General features: G+C 42.3%; 1 protein-coding gene across 6 annotated transcripts in view; it reads left to right on the top strand.

The window, feature by feature from the left end:
- Positions 1-18662, top strand: part of plch1 (phospholipase C, eta 1) — a 229928-nt gene that overhangs the window by 50756 nt on the left and 160510 nt on the right. Inside the window, exon 1 of one of the 6 annotated variants that reach the window (XM_061973116.1) lies at positions 18440-18565. The exons of the other annotated variants lie outside the window; for them this stretch is intronic. Coding sequence (XP_061829100.1) covers positions 18523-18565 — 43 coding nt within the window. The 5' untranslated portion in view covers positions 18440-18522. Of the gene's footprint in view, positions 1-18439; positions 18566-18662 lie in introns of those variants that run through there. 6 annotated transcript variants of the gene reach the window in all.

The following is an 18662-nucleotide window of genomic DNA, read 5'->3' as shown; positions in this document are numbered from 1 at the left end:
TAGAAACACACACACACACACACACACACACACACACACACACACACACACACACACACACACACACACACATACTGGTTATCATTTGGAATGGGGACCAAGTTTTTGATCATCACTTGTGGGGACCACCCTTTCTACAGGTTGTGGAGGCATAAAAAAATTAGGTAAAATAGCAACTGCCCAGTTAGCTCATACTTGTCTTTAAATCTCTGGATTGATGAAGTAATGTGCTGATCATTCTTAATGGGGACCCTGGGGAAAAAGAGTTGATATGGTTCATGGGCACCAAATTTAAATAATTTTGCATAATTCACAAACATTTCTACGGATGCAATTTGGGCTGCTGTGCAAATGTCTCACACTCAAACTAACCAGTAAAGATGTTTTATGGGCCAAAGCTTAAAAATCACTTAGGCATTTTCAGAATGGATTATATAAAAAGGTTTCCCTTTAGGGGACCTGTTTTTTTTGCCCCCATACTGTCAGAGGTCGCTTAAAGGTGACTGTGTAAACAGAGCGATGTCCCCATTAAGTAAGCATTGCCAGAACACACACACACACACACACGCATGCACGCACACACACACACACACACACACACACACACACACACACACACACACACACACACACACACACACACACACACACACACACACACAGTGAACTAAGGGTGACACTGATGTTCAGACATCTATTTTCTTTATCTTCTTTCAGACTGCGCTAATCGATTTGGTACCCTCTGCCAGCGACCCACAGTTGCGCGCACACACACACACACACTCTCCGTATCGTAGGATCATTTGTCTATACAATTGTTACAAGTACACCTCTGCATAAAATTGTATCCCTATTACATACTTGCCAACCTTGAGACCTCCGATTTTGGGAGGTATATATATATGATATATATATATATATATATATCATACTTGCCAACCCTCCCGGATTTTCCGGGAGACTCCCGAAATTCAGCGCCTCTCCCGAAAACCTCCCGAGACAAATTTTCTCCCGAAAAACTCCCGAAATTCAGGCGGACCTGAGTGACGTGTTGACCACACACAACAGTGTCTACCGTAAAGCAGTTCGTCTGCCGTAAACAGCAATGTTGTGACACTTTTAAACAGGACAATACTGCCATCTACTGTACATGCATATGTGACCCACCCATAATGTGTCACATTTTTGTGTTGATTTATTTATTTTATTTTGTGGTTTGAATTCGTTTTTGGAGCTGTCATTACACATTTATCAGTATTCACATTGGTCAGTAGGGGGCAGTAGGGCGTTTCTTCCCAATTGAATGCTATCACCTGCACACCGGAAGTGTCTTGTCATTCTGATGAGCGCGACCAGTCTGTGAACAATTGAAACGTCCTGTGTGCTTTTTCCTCCTGTATAACAGGTTAGTTTTGGTGAATCAACTCACTGAGTAATATCCATGTGATCTTTATAAGTTTAGGTACACATTCTGATGGTGGAGCCTAACTCTAAAGTGTTTGTGAGTTGTAGTTTGTAAATGAACACTGAAATTCAAGTATTTATTTTATTTATATATATATATATATATATATATATATATATATATATATATATATATATATATATATATATATATATATATAGCTAGAATTCACTGAAAGTCAAGTATTTCTTATATATATATATATATCTTAACCACGCCCCCAACCACGCCCCCGCCCCCACCCCCCACCTCCCGAAATCGGAGGTCTCAAGGTTGGCAAGTATGATATATATATACATATATATATACATATATATATATATATATATATATATATATATATATATATATATATATATATATATATATATATATATATATATATATATATACATATGTATGTGTATATATATATATATATATATATATATATATATATATATATAAGAAATACTTGACTTTCAGTGATTTCTAGCTATATATATATATTTATTTTATTTTATTTATATATATATATTAGAGATGCGCGGATAGGCAATTTATTTCATCCGCAACCGCGTCAGAAAGTCGTCAACCATCCGCCATCCACCCGATGTAACGTTTGATCAGAACTGCACCCGCCCGCCATCCGCCCGCACCCGCCCGTTGTTATATATCTAATATTAATTAAAAAAAAAAAAAAGGGTGAAAACTACGCGAATTGCACCTTGTGCAGACAAGATTTTTCGATCGGACACGGAGGAATTAGCGATGTAAAAGACCACGTTGGGACAAAAAAACACAAGTCTAATGCCGTTGCTAGCGATACAAGTGGAAAACTTTCAACGTTTTTCGTCGCCCAAACAGATTCTTTGGATGTGATAAATGCCGAAGTTTTATTTACGGAGGCAATAATTGAGCATGGATTTCCAATCACACTGGCTGATCACATGGGACAGTTAAATGTTTGTAATGCAACCTTTAAAAATCAATACGCGGTGATCGCGGTCCCAAAAATAAACTTTTCTTGCATGATAATGTCCAGAAAAATTCGCTTTATATTACTATAGAGTCCTTTTAACGAATGAGTTTGATGGTTTATCACAAACCTTAAATGAAAGAAGTCCTTTGTTCTCCTGCACTATGCATGCGCTTTGGCCTTGCTTCGTGTTTGGTGCGCAATCCTATCGGCTGTATTTCACAGCACGACATACTGTTAGAAGTGTTTATACTATTTATGCTTTCAAGTCCAAGTTGAAGAAATCTTGTTAAATGTTGACAGCATAACTACCAAAATACAGAAGTATGTCCTTAATATTTTTGCAGTGCTATTTCTGTTGAAAAGTTCAAATGATTACAATAGAGATGTGATGTGCCACTTTTCAAGTGTCTGATGGCTTAAATTAATTTTCATTAATTTTTCATATTTTGAATTCTTTTGAAAGGCTTACAAAAAAACTACATTTGAATTGTAATTCCATGCTATTGACAGGACTAATAATTTTAATGAAGTTAGCTTACCATGTTTACAGTATGATTATTGTGATAGAAATGTGAATGTTAGGCACAGAATATTTTTTAAAATTGAACAAGGCAGTAGATTATACAAGCTTGGACAGAAAGTTAATAATGACACCAAATTTTTTTTTAATGGAATTGTTTAGTACTGTTTTACCATTTGTTTACTGTAAAAAGTGTTTATACTGTTTATACTTTCAATTAACAAATTGAAGTCTTGTGAAAGGTTGACAGGATAACTGGCATTAACTGTCAAAATAATTTCAAACTATTGAAGTTAGCTTACAGAATAAACATGCCAATCAACCCATATGATTTTTGCTGTAATATTTTTGTTTTGAAAAGTCACTGTGACTGATAGAAAAGTGATGGTTTTAGCAACATTTTAACCTGTCTGAATGCTAATAATCATTTTCCGTCGGGGGGCGAAGCCCTGAACCCTCCACCAGGACTTTGTCCTGGACCTACCGGGGCCTGCGGCCCTTGGACCCTGGCTACTAGGTTTTTCTGATTTCAAAAGTTGGCAGGTATGGTGAGGTTATAAAGCTTTTGCCTGTTAAAGAAAGGAGACTGATCCAATGCAGCACAGACTTTCGCGTGCCACGCTGTCACGACCCAGACGCACACCAGTGCGCAATCATATGGGAGCCGCGCTGAGCGCACCTCCAAGCGCGTCTCGCTGCCGGCGACGGCCAGGTATGGGCCCAACGCTCCAGCGCCATCCATTTTCAGGGCTAGTTGATTCGGCAGGTGGGTTGTTACACACTCCTTAGCGGGTTCCGACTTCCATGGCCACCGTCCTGCTCTCTATATCAACCAGGGTGAGCCCCACCCCTTTCGTGAGCGCACTGCGCGCGGAGTGACCCCTGTTACGCGCCCCCGGCAACAGGGGTGGCGGGCAGGTAAGCTGCGCGGGCGGAGCGCGCGGAGTGACCCATGTTACGAGCCCCCGGCCACGGGGGTGGCGGGCAGGTAAGGTGCTTACCTGCTGCGCGTGACGCCGGCCGCGGCGAAGGCGGACGAGGCGGGGTGTCGGTGCGGTGGGCGCGGTAGTGACCCTGGACGTGCGTCGGGCCCTTCTCGCGGATCGCCTCAGCTACGGCTCCCGGTGGGGCCCTCTCGGGGGAAGGGGCCTCGGTTCCGGACCCCGGCGAGGCGTCCCTTCTCCGCTCCGTAAAAGTGTCCATCTCTTTTCTTTTTTTCTCTTCTGTTGTGGCATATGCAGCAGGTGCCTGCTCGTTTTTCGTATGTGGGTAACAACATTTAACTATGTATATATATTTCCGAATTGGTTTAACTGCCACCCGCAAAAAAAAAAAAAAAAAAAAAAAAAAAAAAAAAAAAATCTAATTAATCCGCCCGACCCGACCCGCGCGCGGATAAAATCTTATTTTTTTTTATTTCATCCGCCCGATCCGCGGATAATCCGCGGACTCCGCGGTTGTGTCCGCGAACCGCGCATCTCTAATATATATATAAGAAATACTTGAATTTCAGTGTTCATTTATTTACACATATACATACACATAACACTCATCTACTCATTGTTGAGTTAAGGGTTAAATTGTCCATCCTTGTTCTATTCTCTGTCACTATTTTTCTAACCATGCTGATGATGCATTGCTGTGTGGCACGCACAAAAGTGCTTTCATCAAATGCGCTAGAGTCTGGAATCTTCCATCTCTCCCTAGCATGGCCCAAAAACGGTCAAGCTTTGCTTCCTGAGGAAGATCTTCACTGCCAAGCACTTGGTAGTCCACTACTTCTTCCCGGAGGCTATCCAGGTCCAATCGCAGCTGCGGCTTGGAACTTACAAGCGTATTTCTTCATCTTACTCGTCGTCGGCGTCACCATGGCTGTATCTTCCTCGTTCTTCTGCTTCGTCTTCTTGTTGTGTGCACAGTTGTGCACTGCACTCTCTAAAAGCCCTAGATGTTATTGTTACATATGCATGTACGTTGTTATGCATATGCATTGTGTGTTGTTACCGCGCTGGGAGGACGTTAATGAAACTGCCTAACAATAAACCCACATAAGAAACCAAGAACTCGCCCTCGATCATTCTACAGTTATAACGTCATTGGGCAGGCACGCTGTTTATATTGTGGGAAAGCGGACGTGAAAACAGGTCAGGTCCGCATGGAGCTGGAGGGGGCTTGGCCTCCAGCTCGGCCTGAATTTCGGGAGATTTTCGGGAAAACATTTGTCCCGGGAGGTTTTCGAAAAATCCGGGAGAGTTGGCAAGTATGCCCTATTAACATTAAAGAAAACAAACAAAAAAAGAAATGTAGATCAACTTACAGTAGGGAAGAGATTCATATGGCCCCATTACCGGGTGGATCTAGCGTAAGAGGAAGGTAGAGTTAATAATTTGGCAATGCAGTCTGCTAATGGATAGCACTACTCTACATAGCAACTGATGCTATGGTCAAACTTGGAATTGCCACAAAACACATTTTAAGATCCTCAACACTGTACTATCTAGGGTTGTCCTGATACCAATATTTTGGTACCGGTACCGGTACCAAAATGTATTTCGATACTTTTCGAAAAATAAAGGGGACCACAAAAATGGTATTATTATTTTAATAAAAAATATTATGGTACATTAAACATATGTTTCTTGTTGCAATTTTCGCCTTATCGACTAGATACGCTCCTGTACTTGGTATCATTACAGTGGATGTCAGGTGTAGATCCACCAATGGCATTCGTTCACATTGTGACGCCAGTGAGCTACGGTGTGTAGTGAAGCGTGTTTAGCTACTGCTCGTCCTGCAGGGATGATACTTGTAAGAAACTCACTTTATTTGTCACCATGGAGGCGAGGATTAGTGATTTAGAAGTAGCTGAAACACTGCTGACTGCGGATGGACGTTAGCCGCTAGCTAGCTAGCTAGCCATGTCTTAAAGCACCTCTTCCTGAGGGCATTTCAGTGTTAAAACTTCACCTTTATTGTTAGTTTTTAAGCCAAAATGCGTCCATTCTCCCTTTTCTGTCTACACACTGTGTCTGCTTGTAAGTACTCCGTGATTGTGCGCTGCCGAACATGCTCGTCTGCTCGTAAAACCAGCAATGTCACGACGTGACGACGATGCGCCGTCATGGCTGTTAAAAAAAAGGGGGGCGAGACCGGTACTTTTTAGAGGCGGTATAGTACCGAATATGATTCATTAGTATCGCGGTACTTTACTAGTACCACAATACCGTACAATCCTAGTACTGCCGTCTGGCGGCTAAAGTGGATAATGCACCCTCCCGATTTGTCACGTTTCATATGTCAGGTAAACTGTGACGGATGGGGCTGTATGAATCCCCTTCCTGCTGCATAACAGAGAATACGTTTATTGACATTGTTTTTTAGTTTGTTACAGAAAAAAAAGGTACCGTATTTTTCGGACTATAAGTCGCAGTTTTTTTCATAGTTTGGCCGTTGGTGCGGCTTATACTCAGGAGCGACTTATGTGTGAAATTATTAACAAATTACCGTAAAATATCAAATAATATTTTTTAGCTCATTCACGTAAGAGACTAAACGTATAAGATTTCATGGGATTTAGCGATTAGGAGTGACAGATTGTTTGGTAAACGTATAGCATGTTCTATATGTTATAGTCATTTGAATGACTCTTACCATAATATGTTACGTTAACATACCAGGCACGTTCTCAGTTGGTTATTTATGCGTCATATAACGTACACGTATTCAGCCTGTTGTTCACTATTCTTTATTTATTTGAAATTGCCTTTCAAATGTCTATTCTTGGTGTTGGGTATTATCAAATAAATTTCCCCAAAAAATGCGACTTATACTCCAGTGCGACTTATATATGTTTTTTTTCTTCTTTATTATGCATTTTCGGCCGGTGCGACTTATACTCCAGAGCGACTTATACTCCGAAAAATACGGTAAGTGCATCAGTTTGCCTGAAATTAAATAAACAAAAAACTATTAAATCCTGAGAAAATTAATAATGAATAAACTCAATAAATAATCCATCCATCCATCCATTTTCTACCGCTTATTCCCTTTGGGGTCGCGGGGGGCGCTGGAGCCTATCTCAGCTACAATTGGGTGGAAGGTGGGGTACACCCTGGACAAGTCGCCACCTCATCGCAGGGCCAACACAGATAGACAGACAACATTCACACTCACATTCACACACTAGGGCCAATTTAGTGTTGCCAATCAACCTATCCCCAGGTGCATGTCTTTGGAGGTGGGAGGAAGCCGGAGTACCCGGAGGGAACCCACGCAGTCACGGGGAGAACATGCAAACTCCACACAGAAAGATCCCGAGCCCGGGATTGAACCCAAGACTACTCGGACCTTTGTATTGTGAGGCAGATGCACTAACCCCTCTGCCACCGTGCTGCCTTCAATAAATAATAATTAATTCAAATTAATCAACATTAACTCAGGAGCACAACATATAAAAAAGTTCAACATATAAAACAAAAATAGCTAAAACTATTTAATGATTTATTTTTTATATCAAAATGAGAAAATCAGGATTAATGGCTACAATGAGCACAGCTTTTTGAAGCAAGATACTACATGATACTGATAAAGCATGTTCCCCTGGGTCTCATGCACCACCCTTGGCATTGTACCGCGACCCCCCACTGGAGGCCCGCCACACTTTTTGAGAAGAACTGCTCTACAGTTATGTGAAAAAACGAGGGCGCTCCTTGGTGTAGTTCTTCTCCTAAACCACTGCATACAACCTGTGCTATTATTTTTATGACAAGTACACCGCATAGTGGGATTATTATTAAGATCAGGGGTCTCCAAAGTGCTCTCCGGGGTACATTTGCAGTCCACAGCTTGTTAATTTGTGGTCCTTGGCCACAGACCTCATTATTTAAACCTGCCTCGCGATCCACTCAGTCAGGGTCTCTTGACTGTTTACGTTTATGTTGCAGGCTATGCTAAGTTAACTTTTGTGCTCTACTTCACCTGCGCTCCTAGTGACAATCGCTCTGTTGTATTGCCGTGGTTTTGGAATTAAAATAGAGTTCTCACCTCCAAGCTGCTTCCTGCCATTCATCCTGCATCTCAGGGACACGACCTTCGCAGCAGAAGTTCTCCTCGAATGAATGCGACCTGAGCGCGCGAGCGTTCACTTTGAGGACTCATCGCATATACAAACCTCGTTTCCATATGAGTTGGGAAATTGTGCTAGATGTAAATATAAATGGAATACAATGATTTGCAAATCCTTTTCAACCCATATTCAGTTGAATATGCTACAAAGACAACATATTTGATGTTCAAACTGATAAACATTTTTTTTTTTGCAAATAATCATTAACTTTAGAATTTGATGCCAGCAACACGTGACAAAGAAGTTGGGAAAGGTGGCAATAAATACTGATAAAGTTGAGGAATGCTCATCAAACACTTATTTGGAACATCCCACAGGTGTGCAGGCTAATTGGGAACAGGTGGGTGCCATGATTGAGTATAAAAACAACTTCCCAAAAAATGCTCAGTCTTTCACAAGAAAGGATGGGGCGAGGGTCACCCCTTTGTCCACAACTGCGTAAGCAGTTTAAGAACAACGTTTTTCAAAGTGCAATTGCAAGGAATTTAGGGATTTCAACATTTACGGTCCATAATATCATCAAAAGGTTCAGAGAATCTGGGGAAATCACTCCACGTAAGCGGCATGGGCGGAAACCAACATTGAATGACCGTGACCTTCGATCCCTCAGACGGCACTGTATCAAAAACCGACATCAATCTCTAAAGGATATCACCACATGGGCTCAGGAACACTTCAGAAAACCACTGTCACTAAATACAGTCCGTCGCTACATCTGTAAGTGCAAGTTAAAGCTCTACTATGCAAAGCGAAAGCCATTTATCAACAACATTTAGAAACGCCGCCGGCTTCATCTAAGATGGACTCATGCAAAGTGAAAAAGTGTTCTGTGGTCTGACGAGTCCACATTTCAAATTGTTTTTGGATATATTCGACATCGTGTCATGCGGACCAAAGGGGAAGCGAACCATCCAGACTGTTATCGACGCAAAGTTGAAAAGCCAGCATCTGTGATGGTATGGGGGTGCATTAGTGCCCAAGGCATGGGTAACTTACACATCTGTGAAGGCACCATAAATGCTGAAAGGTACATACAGGTTTTGGAACAACACATGCTGCCATCTAAGCGCCGTCTTTTTCATGGACGCCCCTGCTTATTTCAGTAAAAAAAAGAGTGCGGGTACTTTCCTGCCTCGCCTGCTGTCCAGACCTGTCTCCCATCGAAAATGTGTGGCGCATTATGAAGCGTAAAATACAACAGTGGAGACCCCGGATTGTTGAACGACTGAAGCTCTACATAAAACAAGAATGGGAAAGAAATCCACTTTCAAAGCTTCAACAATTAGTTTCCTCAGTTCCCAATCGTTTATTGAGTGTTGTTAAAAGAAAAGGTGATGTAACATAGTGGTGAACATACCCTTTTCCAACTACTTTGGCACGTGTTGCAGCCATGAAATTCTAAGTTAATTATTATTTGCAAAAAAAAAAAAATGTTTATGAGTTTGAACATCAAATATGTTGTCTTTGTAGCATATTTAACTGAATATGGGTTGAAAAGGATTTGCAAATCATTGTATTCCGTTTATATTTACATCTAACACAATTTCCCAACTCATATGGAAACGGGGTTTGTATATTCGATTTATATCCACATACGAAAGAGGCCTGGGTCGGATATGGAAAATTCGGAATTGGACATGAAAAAAATATGATATAGGTCGCATATGGGCAGGAAATCGATATTGCCCTGCAGTGTGAACAAGGCCCGAATGATCCGACCTACAAGTGACTTCGCAGTGACTCCAGTCCCTCAGACTGCTGTAGAACTAGAGGAGCTAACCAGCTGGATAATTGCCAGGGCTGCTGAGGGGGCCATCCTCTCTGACAATTTTTTTCATTTTATGGCCACATGGTTAGACTCCTCTGATCCTCCTCAAGCTCACTCCCACCCATCACTCTCATCTGCGAGATTCCCTGGGGATGGCTGGCATTCGTCCACCAGGGGGGTCTATGAGAGGCTGTGTGGCGAGGTACTGCTTTGACGACGGCACCCGAGACGCCGCAGCCAGCATCTCCAGTGTCACTTCCAATGGGTCTGCCGCCGACGCAATCGCCAGTGGGTCTGACGCAGGTGCCAACTGCTCCACCAGTGAGTCTGACAACACCACCACCTGCTAGACCTCCAGCCCAGCAGCCTGCTAGATCTCCAGCCCAGCACATACTTGCCAACCTTGAGACCTCCGAATTCGGGAGATGGGGGGGGGGACTCCTTCCCCTTCGAGCTGTCCTGGATGAAATGAAATTATTTTTTCCAATCATTTTGGAACTTGCAAGCGTATTTCTTCTTCTTACTCGTCGTCGCCATGCCTCTTCTTCGTTCTTCTGCTTCGTCTCCTTCTTGTTGTGTGAGCAGTTGTGCACTGAGCTCCAAAAGCCGTAGATGTTATTGTAGCGTCCCGGAAGAGTTAGTGCTGCAAGGGATTTTGGGTATTTGTTCTGTTGTGTTTATGTTATGTTACGGAGTAGATGTTGTCCCGAAATGTGTTTGTCATTCTTGTTTGGTGTGGGTTCACAGTGTGGCGCATATTTGTAACAATATTAAAGTTGTTTATACGGCCACCCTCAGTGTGACATGTATGGTTGTTGATCAAGTATGCATGGCATTCACTTGTGTGTGTGCGTACGTGTGTTTTGAAGTTAACGTTGTCATTAAACCAGTTAAAAGTTCATACAATGTGTCAGCATTTCTTGACATCTTCGAGTAAAGACCATGGATAAACCCGCCCAACGCTACATTGTTATGTGACTGGGCCGGCACGCTGTTTAAATGGAGGAAAAGCGGACGCCTGGACAGCATGCGGCTGTTAAGGGGTGAAGGTTTCAGGTGAGAGAGGACGCTAAAGGCAGTGCCATTAAGGCACACCCTCAATATTGTTGTCCGGGTGGTAATCGGGAGAAATTCGGGAGGGGCACTGAAATTCCTGTTAGATCTCCAGCCCAGCTGCCCGCTCGCCTGCTGCAGAGGCTAAGCTAGACCTCTTCAAGTCTACCATCGAACCCATCCTCTTGTACGGCTCCTGGACCCTCAATGCGCGCCTTCACAAACGCCTTGAAGGGTTCGAGGCTTGTCGTGGCAGTCCCATCCCATCTTGGACCAAATATACGGCAACCTATCTCGAGCAAGCACCCGTCTGAGCCAACATCGCGCACAGTTTGCTGGTCACTGCTTCCGTGCCAAGACGGAGCTGATATCAAAGCTCCTCCTTTGGAAACAATCTACCAGGGGTCGCCTCACCTACTCCAAAGTAATCGCACGGGACACTGGGATCCTTGTTTCAGAGCTGGACTCTGCCATGGGTGACCCCGACTGCTCGCGGAGGGTGGTGCAAGGTCTCCCGGCTACGGCCGCACATTGATGATGTTGATGATGATGCTGCAGAGGCTGCTGTGGAGGCGCCCATCTGACAGCCGTACTCCTCCTTTCCTGGTCGGTCAGGTCATGGACGCCCACCGCGCCAGCTGCAACGGCATTCCGCTCCCCGCCGTCACCAGACCCGTGCCCGGTGGCTTTAGGGACACCAGGTCTCCGTAAATCACTATCCGGTCGTACCAACAAAATTTAGTCGGTACCTAAAGAAGTACCCAATTCAGTACCCATCCCTATAGGACGAACCGGATAACGGACGCTTAAAGGGGAACATTATCACAATTTCAGAAGGGTTAAAACCATTAAAAATCAGTTCCCAGAGGCTTATTTTATTTTTTGAAGTTTTTTTCATAATTTTTCTTGCCACTTTTGCATCTTTGGGCCACTGGTGCAACTTGAATCTGTCCCTGTTCGTGTTGTTACACCCTCCGACAACACACCGACGAGGCATGATGTCTCCAAGGTACGGAAAACAGTCGAAAAAACGGAAAATAACAGAGCTGATTTGACTCGGTGTTTGTAATGTGTTTGAGAAAATGGCGGATTGCTTCCCGATGTGACGTCACGTTGTGACGTCATCGCTCCGAGAGCGAATAATAGAAAGGTGTTTACTTCGCCAAAATTCACCCATTTAGAGTTCGGAAATCGGTAAAAAAAATATATGGTCTTTTTTCTGCAACATCAAGGTATATATTGACGCTTACATAGGTCTGGTGATAATATTCCCCTTTAAGTTAGAACCTGTATCCCTTAAGACCGCCCACAAGGTCATCGATTGGTACTAATGTTTCTTGCTAACTTGTGATTGGTCATGCCCTTTGTCACTACTCTACAAGGCAACTGGTCAAACTTGGAACTACCACAAAACACATTTTAAGATATTCAACACTGTACCACAGTCTGGTGGCTAAAGTGGATAGTGCACCCTCCCAATTCGTCACGTTTCATATGTCAGGTCATGGACGCCCGCCGCGCCAGCTGCAACAGCCTTCCACTCACCACCGCCACCAGACCCGTGCCCAGTGGTTTTAGGGACACCAGGTCTCTGTAAATCAATATCCAGTCCTACCAACTAAATGTAGTCGGTAGTTAGAACCTGTATCCCTTTAGACCATACTTGCCAACCCTCCCGAATTTTCCGGGAGACTCCCGAAATTCAGCGCCTCTCCCGAAAACCTCCAGGGACAAATATTCTCCCGAAAATCTCCCGATTTTCAGCCGGAGCTGGAGGCCACGCCCCCTCCAGCTCCATGCACCTGAGTGAGGACAGCCTTTTTTCACAACAGGAGGACAACAGGGTGACAAGAAATAAATCATCCAGACGAGAGATAAATTGTATTATTATGTTTATCTTACCTAAAAATAAATACATTTATTAATTAAAAAAAAAAAAAAAAACATTTTTACTATATTTTGCTAAAAACATCAAAATTAATTGTATTTTTATTTGTATTTTTTCTGACTCCTTATTACATCCAGGCATTAGAATTATACATTAAAATAAACATATTTGAAATAATTAATCTTAAATCATCATAGTAATTTATTTAAAATGACCATATTTAATTATTAAAATAATTGCTTGTTTATCAACAACTTTAGCATTTTATTAATTACATTTTGAAGCTCTCAGAAGCCAAGTTATGTTATATTCCTTAAGATTTATTTATGCAAGTTTGAAGTATCAATTATCTAAACACAGTTTTGTTTGCATATTTTCAGGATGTAGCTATATATATATATATATATATATATATATATATATATATATATATATATATATATACTTGACTTGGTGAATTCTAGCTGTCAATATACTCCTCCCCTCTTAACCACGCCCCCAACCACGCCCTGCCCCACCCCCCACCTCCCGAAATCGGAGGTCTCAAGGTTGGCAAGTATGCTTTAGACCGCCCACAAGCTCATCGATTGGCACTAATAAGGCCTTATAATCTCCTAATGAACATTGTAAAACAAAAAATATCTGCACAATATACGGTAAAGTACCGGCAGATGTGGTTGCCGGGAATTCAGCATAACAAATACAGTCACGATGTAGAGGACATTACAGTATGTTGATGTTCAATCCGTTAATTTTACGGTCGATAACTGTTTTTGCTAATGCTAAATTACTATATAAACTAGCTTTTTATCTTATGTTGTATTTTTCCATTGTATAATGTCTGGTAATGCATGTATTCTTTGTATTTTAATTTTGTATGCTCCTATATGGACCCCAGGAAGACCAGCAGTCGCCTTGGCGTCAGCTAATGGGGATCCATTCAATAACCAATAAACTATAGAAATTGAGGTGAAATACTGGCAGCTGTGGTTGCCAGGAATTTACCGTAAAACCAATTAGGGCCAATTTTAGTGTTGCCAATCAGCCTATCCACAGGAGCATGTCTTTGGAGGTGGGAGGAGGCTGGAGTACCCGGTGAGAGAACCCACGCAGTCAGGAGGGGAACATGTAAACTCCACACAGAATCAAACCCAGGACCTCCTCACTGTAAGGCACGTGCATTAACCATGCGTCACCGGGCTGCCCTGTCACCAATACTAGCATCTGCAAAATGCCTGTGTTCCCGAGACATGAGGCTTTTAACTTCAAAGTATTTGTACAACTTTTCACTGGACAACTCACAACATGGCCTTTCGCACCATGTTCCTTCAAGTGAGCTATTAAAAAATGAGCCTTAAATGCTCCGTATCTGTTAAATAGCGACTTGCAACCAGTTACAACACACTTTAACACACAGCGTGGTTTATTTCGATGCAGTTTGCAATGAAGCACAAAGATATAACTCTTCAATGTCTGAAACAACTTGCTACAAAAATACAAGAAAACATGTTGTTAGCCAGAAGTTAACTAGGCTGATGCTTTAACACAAACCCCTCAAACAATCAAAGTGTGTTGTACAAACCCCGTTTCCATATGAGTTGGGAAATTGTGTTAGATGTAAATATATAGGGACGGCGTGGCGCAGTGGGAGAATGGCCGTGCGCGGCCCGAGGGTCCCTGGTTCAATCCTCACCTAGTACCAACCTCGTCATGTCCGTTGTGTCCTGAGCAAGACACTTCACCCTTGATGGGTGCTGGTTAGCGCCTTGCATGGCAGCTCCCTCCATCAGTGTGTGAATGTGTGTGTGAATGGGTAAATGTGGAAGTAGTGTCAAAGCGCTTTGAGTACCTTGAAGGTAGAAAAGCGCTATACAAGTACAACCCATTTATCATTTATTTATTTATAAATACAAATTGAATACAATGATTTGCAAATCCTTTTCAAGCCATATTCAATTGAATGCACTACAAAGACAACATATTTGATGTTCAAACTCATACACTTTATTTTTTTTTGCAGATAATAATTAACTTAGAATTTCATGGCTGCAACACGTGCCAAAGTAGTTGGGAAAGGGCATGTTCACCACTGTGTTACATGGCCTGGAACTGAGGAGAGACATTTTTTAAGCTTCTCAGGTGGAATTCTTTCCCATTCTTGCTTGATGTACAGCTTAAGTTGTTCAACAGTCCGGGGGTCTCCGTTGTGGTATTTTAGGCTTCATAATGCGCCACACATTTTCAATGGGAGACAGGTCTGGACTACAGGCAGGCCAGTCTAGTACCTGCACTCTTTTACTATGAAGCCACGTTGATGTAACACGTGGCTTGGCATTGTCTTGCTGAAATAAGCAGGGGCGTCCATGGTAACGTTGCTTGGATGGCAACATATGTTGCTCCAAAACCTGTATGTACCTTTCAGCATTAATGGTGCCTTCACAGATGTGTAAGTTACCCATGTCTTGGGCACTAATACATCCCCATACCATCACAGATGCTGGCTTTTCAACTTTGCGCCTATAACAATCCGGATGGTTCTTTTCCTCTTTGGTCCGGAGGACACGACGTCCACAGTTTCCAAAAATAATTTGAAATGTGGACTTGTCAGACAACAGAACACTTTTCCACTTTGTATCAGTCCATCTTAGATGAGCTCAGGCCCAGCGAAGCCGACGGCGTTTCTGGGTGTTGTTGATAAACGGTTTTCGCCTTGCATAGGAGAGTTTTAACTTGCACTTACAGATGTAGCGACCAACTGTAGTTACTGACAGTGGGTTTCTGAAGTGTTCCTGAGCCCATGTGGTGATATCCTTTACACACTGATGTCGCTTGTTGATGCACCAATACCAAAAGTCACAATGTCCGATAGAGTTCTAAAAAAGTTATGACAGACCACCTCAAAAAAACGTAATGCAATTTTACAGTTTTTTACTGAATGGGACACCCAAAATGTAAATGAAAATAAAGACCGTGGGATTTACAATTTTAACTATGAACAATAAAACACTGAATATGAACAACATATGAATATCGCTCCTCGATAGTTGTGTATCTTTTACAATCAAGCAAAACACAACAAAAACGTAACAAACAGCAAAATATGAATGCAAAGGGTAGTAAGCACCTACAATATGATATATTATCATATTTATGCAGAAATTTGCTTCCGCATCTGTTTCTGACGCACATGTTTCGGGCTGGCTGCTTTGAAAACCAACCCCGCCCACTCTGCTTTGTTCCTGGTCTGAGCTGCTGTGACGTAGATTACCGTAATAACTCCTATAACACCTGCAAGCGCAAATTTCAACCATTTTAACCATACGTTCTATAGTTCAACACTTACGGTCATTTAAAAACAGCACTGCACATCATAATGGTGGCGACAGTTTTGATGTTAAAGGTCTAAAAAAATTATGACGAACGTCCGGGTGTCCGGGTTGAAAACCTTAATGGGCCGTATGTGGCCCCCGGGCCGTATTTTCCCCAGGTCTGCCATGGAGTGTCCTAATATTTTACGCGTGTGTGCGTGTAATCCTAAATTAAATGGGTTTAATGTGACCCAATGAACTAATGTGAGGGGCTCTCTACTTTCATCAGAGTAATGTCTCGCTAATAGAGCACACACACGCACACACACACACGCACACACACGCACCCACACGTTCTTGTATGTGTTACCTTCTTGAGACCTCCGAAAAATGCCTACCTCTTTAGGACCATCCTTTCTAGATATATCAAGATTTGTATTTACAACATTAATAATATATACATACTATGCAAATATAAAAAGGTAAGCTTTTAGTAATTTTGTTGTTGTTGAATTTTTTGTTTGTAATTGGTTTTTAATTTTCGTTATTACAGTATGTCTCTATATACATATTTATTTATTTATTTTTATTAATTTTGGCCAGAGGGGGGCATTTCAATTTCTTACACACACAGTTGTTATTACATATGTTGGCCAGTCAATTTAAAAAAAAATCCCTCCTTTTTGGGATCACCCTAATTTTGACAGATTTCACCACCAGGGGTGCAAATGAGACATTCTCTATTAGATGCAATGGTTTTCCGTATTGGGACCATGATTTATGTCCTAACTTGATCACCGGTCCTTTTCCTTGTTGACGTCTCAAGAAGGGTACACATACAGGAACCCCCCAACACCCCCCCCCCCCCGCACACACACACTCTTGTATTTGTTACCTTCTAGAGACCTCCGAAAAATGCCTCTCTTTAGGACCACCCATTCTAGATATATAAAGATTTGTATTTACAACATTAACAATATATTCATACTATGCAAATATAAAAAAAGGTAAGCTTTTAGTTATTTATTTTTTGTATTTTTTGTTTTTAATTGGTTTTTAATCTTTATTATTTACTTCAAGTTATTACAGTATGTCTCTATATACATATTTATTGTATTTAAAAAATAAATAAAACATTGGCCAAAGGGGGTGCATTTCAATTTCTTTCACACACTTAATACATATGTTGGCCAGAGGGGGAGCACTTCAAATGTTACCACACACTTGTTATTTCATATGTTGACCGGACAGGGAGCACTTTTATAATCGACATACAGACAATGTGAAAAATCCCTCCTTTTTGGGACCACCCTAATTTTAATAGATTTCACCACCAGGGGTGCAAATGAGATCTCTATTTTTTGTTTTTTGTAATATGCTTAAGGCCGATGACAAACGAGTCACGGACCGCAGATGGCCCCTGTGCCGCACTTTGGGCAACCCAGCTGTAGAAGCTAACTGTTTATGGCCACTATAGTCTTAGTACCGTAGTGTATTTGTTCATCCTATGGTCACATATGGGTTGTCTTACGTCAGCACCGGAAGTCGTAAAAATCAGCTGTTCACCTGGCGGGGTTTTTTCGGGGGATGAATCGGGAAGTCCTTCTTTAGCTGCCATCTTGTCTTATCATATATTGCTGCCTTTGCACCTTTCAATCTTTACTTTTGTATGCACATTAAATCAGCAAAAAAAATCCTGACTTTGGAGCAATGTTCACGGACTCTAGTATTTGGCTCTCTATTAGCCACAATGTTCACGGACTCTAGTATTTGGCTCTCTATTAGCCGCAATGGTTTTCCGTATCGGGACCATGATTTCGGTCCTAACTTGTCCACCGCTCCTCATATGGAAGCGAGTTTTCCTTGTTAACGTCTCAAGAAGGGTTTAAATACAAGGACACACACACACACACAGACACACACACGCACTTTCCTGGTGTGTGCATGTGTCGACTCCAAAAAGACCCAATCGGGGGCGACGCACAACGCAAAGTGGGTCACTATTTTGGCGTAGTGGTGTTTACACACAATGTGATCCAAACATGAACCCCCCTCAAGAAGTGTGGATGTTTGCTTGCATCATCACTCTCTTGTAGCATGCACACTTGTATCCTCTTGACTTAACACACACACACACACACACACACACACACACACACACACACACACGGGTCCATGGAGCGTGTGAGAAATCGGCTTACACACCCAGACTGAGAGGAGTGGATGTGCGCGCACTGGCCAACATCCACTCTGCGCATTAGGCAGGTGCCCACCAGGAGCTCGCTTCTTTTGTTTTTTTTCATGGCGGGGTGGGTGGGTGGGGGGAGTCATCATTCTTCATCAAGTGGGCATGGAGTCGTGCGTGTTTTCGGTGGTACATGAGAGTGCAATGGTGCATTGAAACGCGCATGGAGGGACCCTGCGAGAGTCATCAATGGCGGAACTTGAAGTTTGCAGGAATCTCAGTTTGGAGAAAGGTGAGTGATGATGATGATGATGATGATCATCATAACAATAACAATATTAGCTCATTGTGCGTAAACTCTCCATTCTGATTGCAAGGTTGTGTTGATT

This window comes from Nerophis lumbriciformis, linkage group LG17 (genome assembly GCF_033978685.3).
Source record: "Nerophis lumbriciformis linkage group LG17, RoL_Nlum_v2.1, whole genome shotgun sequence".
NCBI lineage: Eukaryota > Metazoa > Chordata > Actinopteri > Syngnathiformes > Syngnathidae > Nerophis > Nerophis lumbriciformis.
This window is presented reverse-complemented; position numbering and strand designations above follow the sequence as displayed.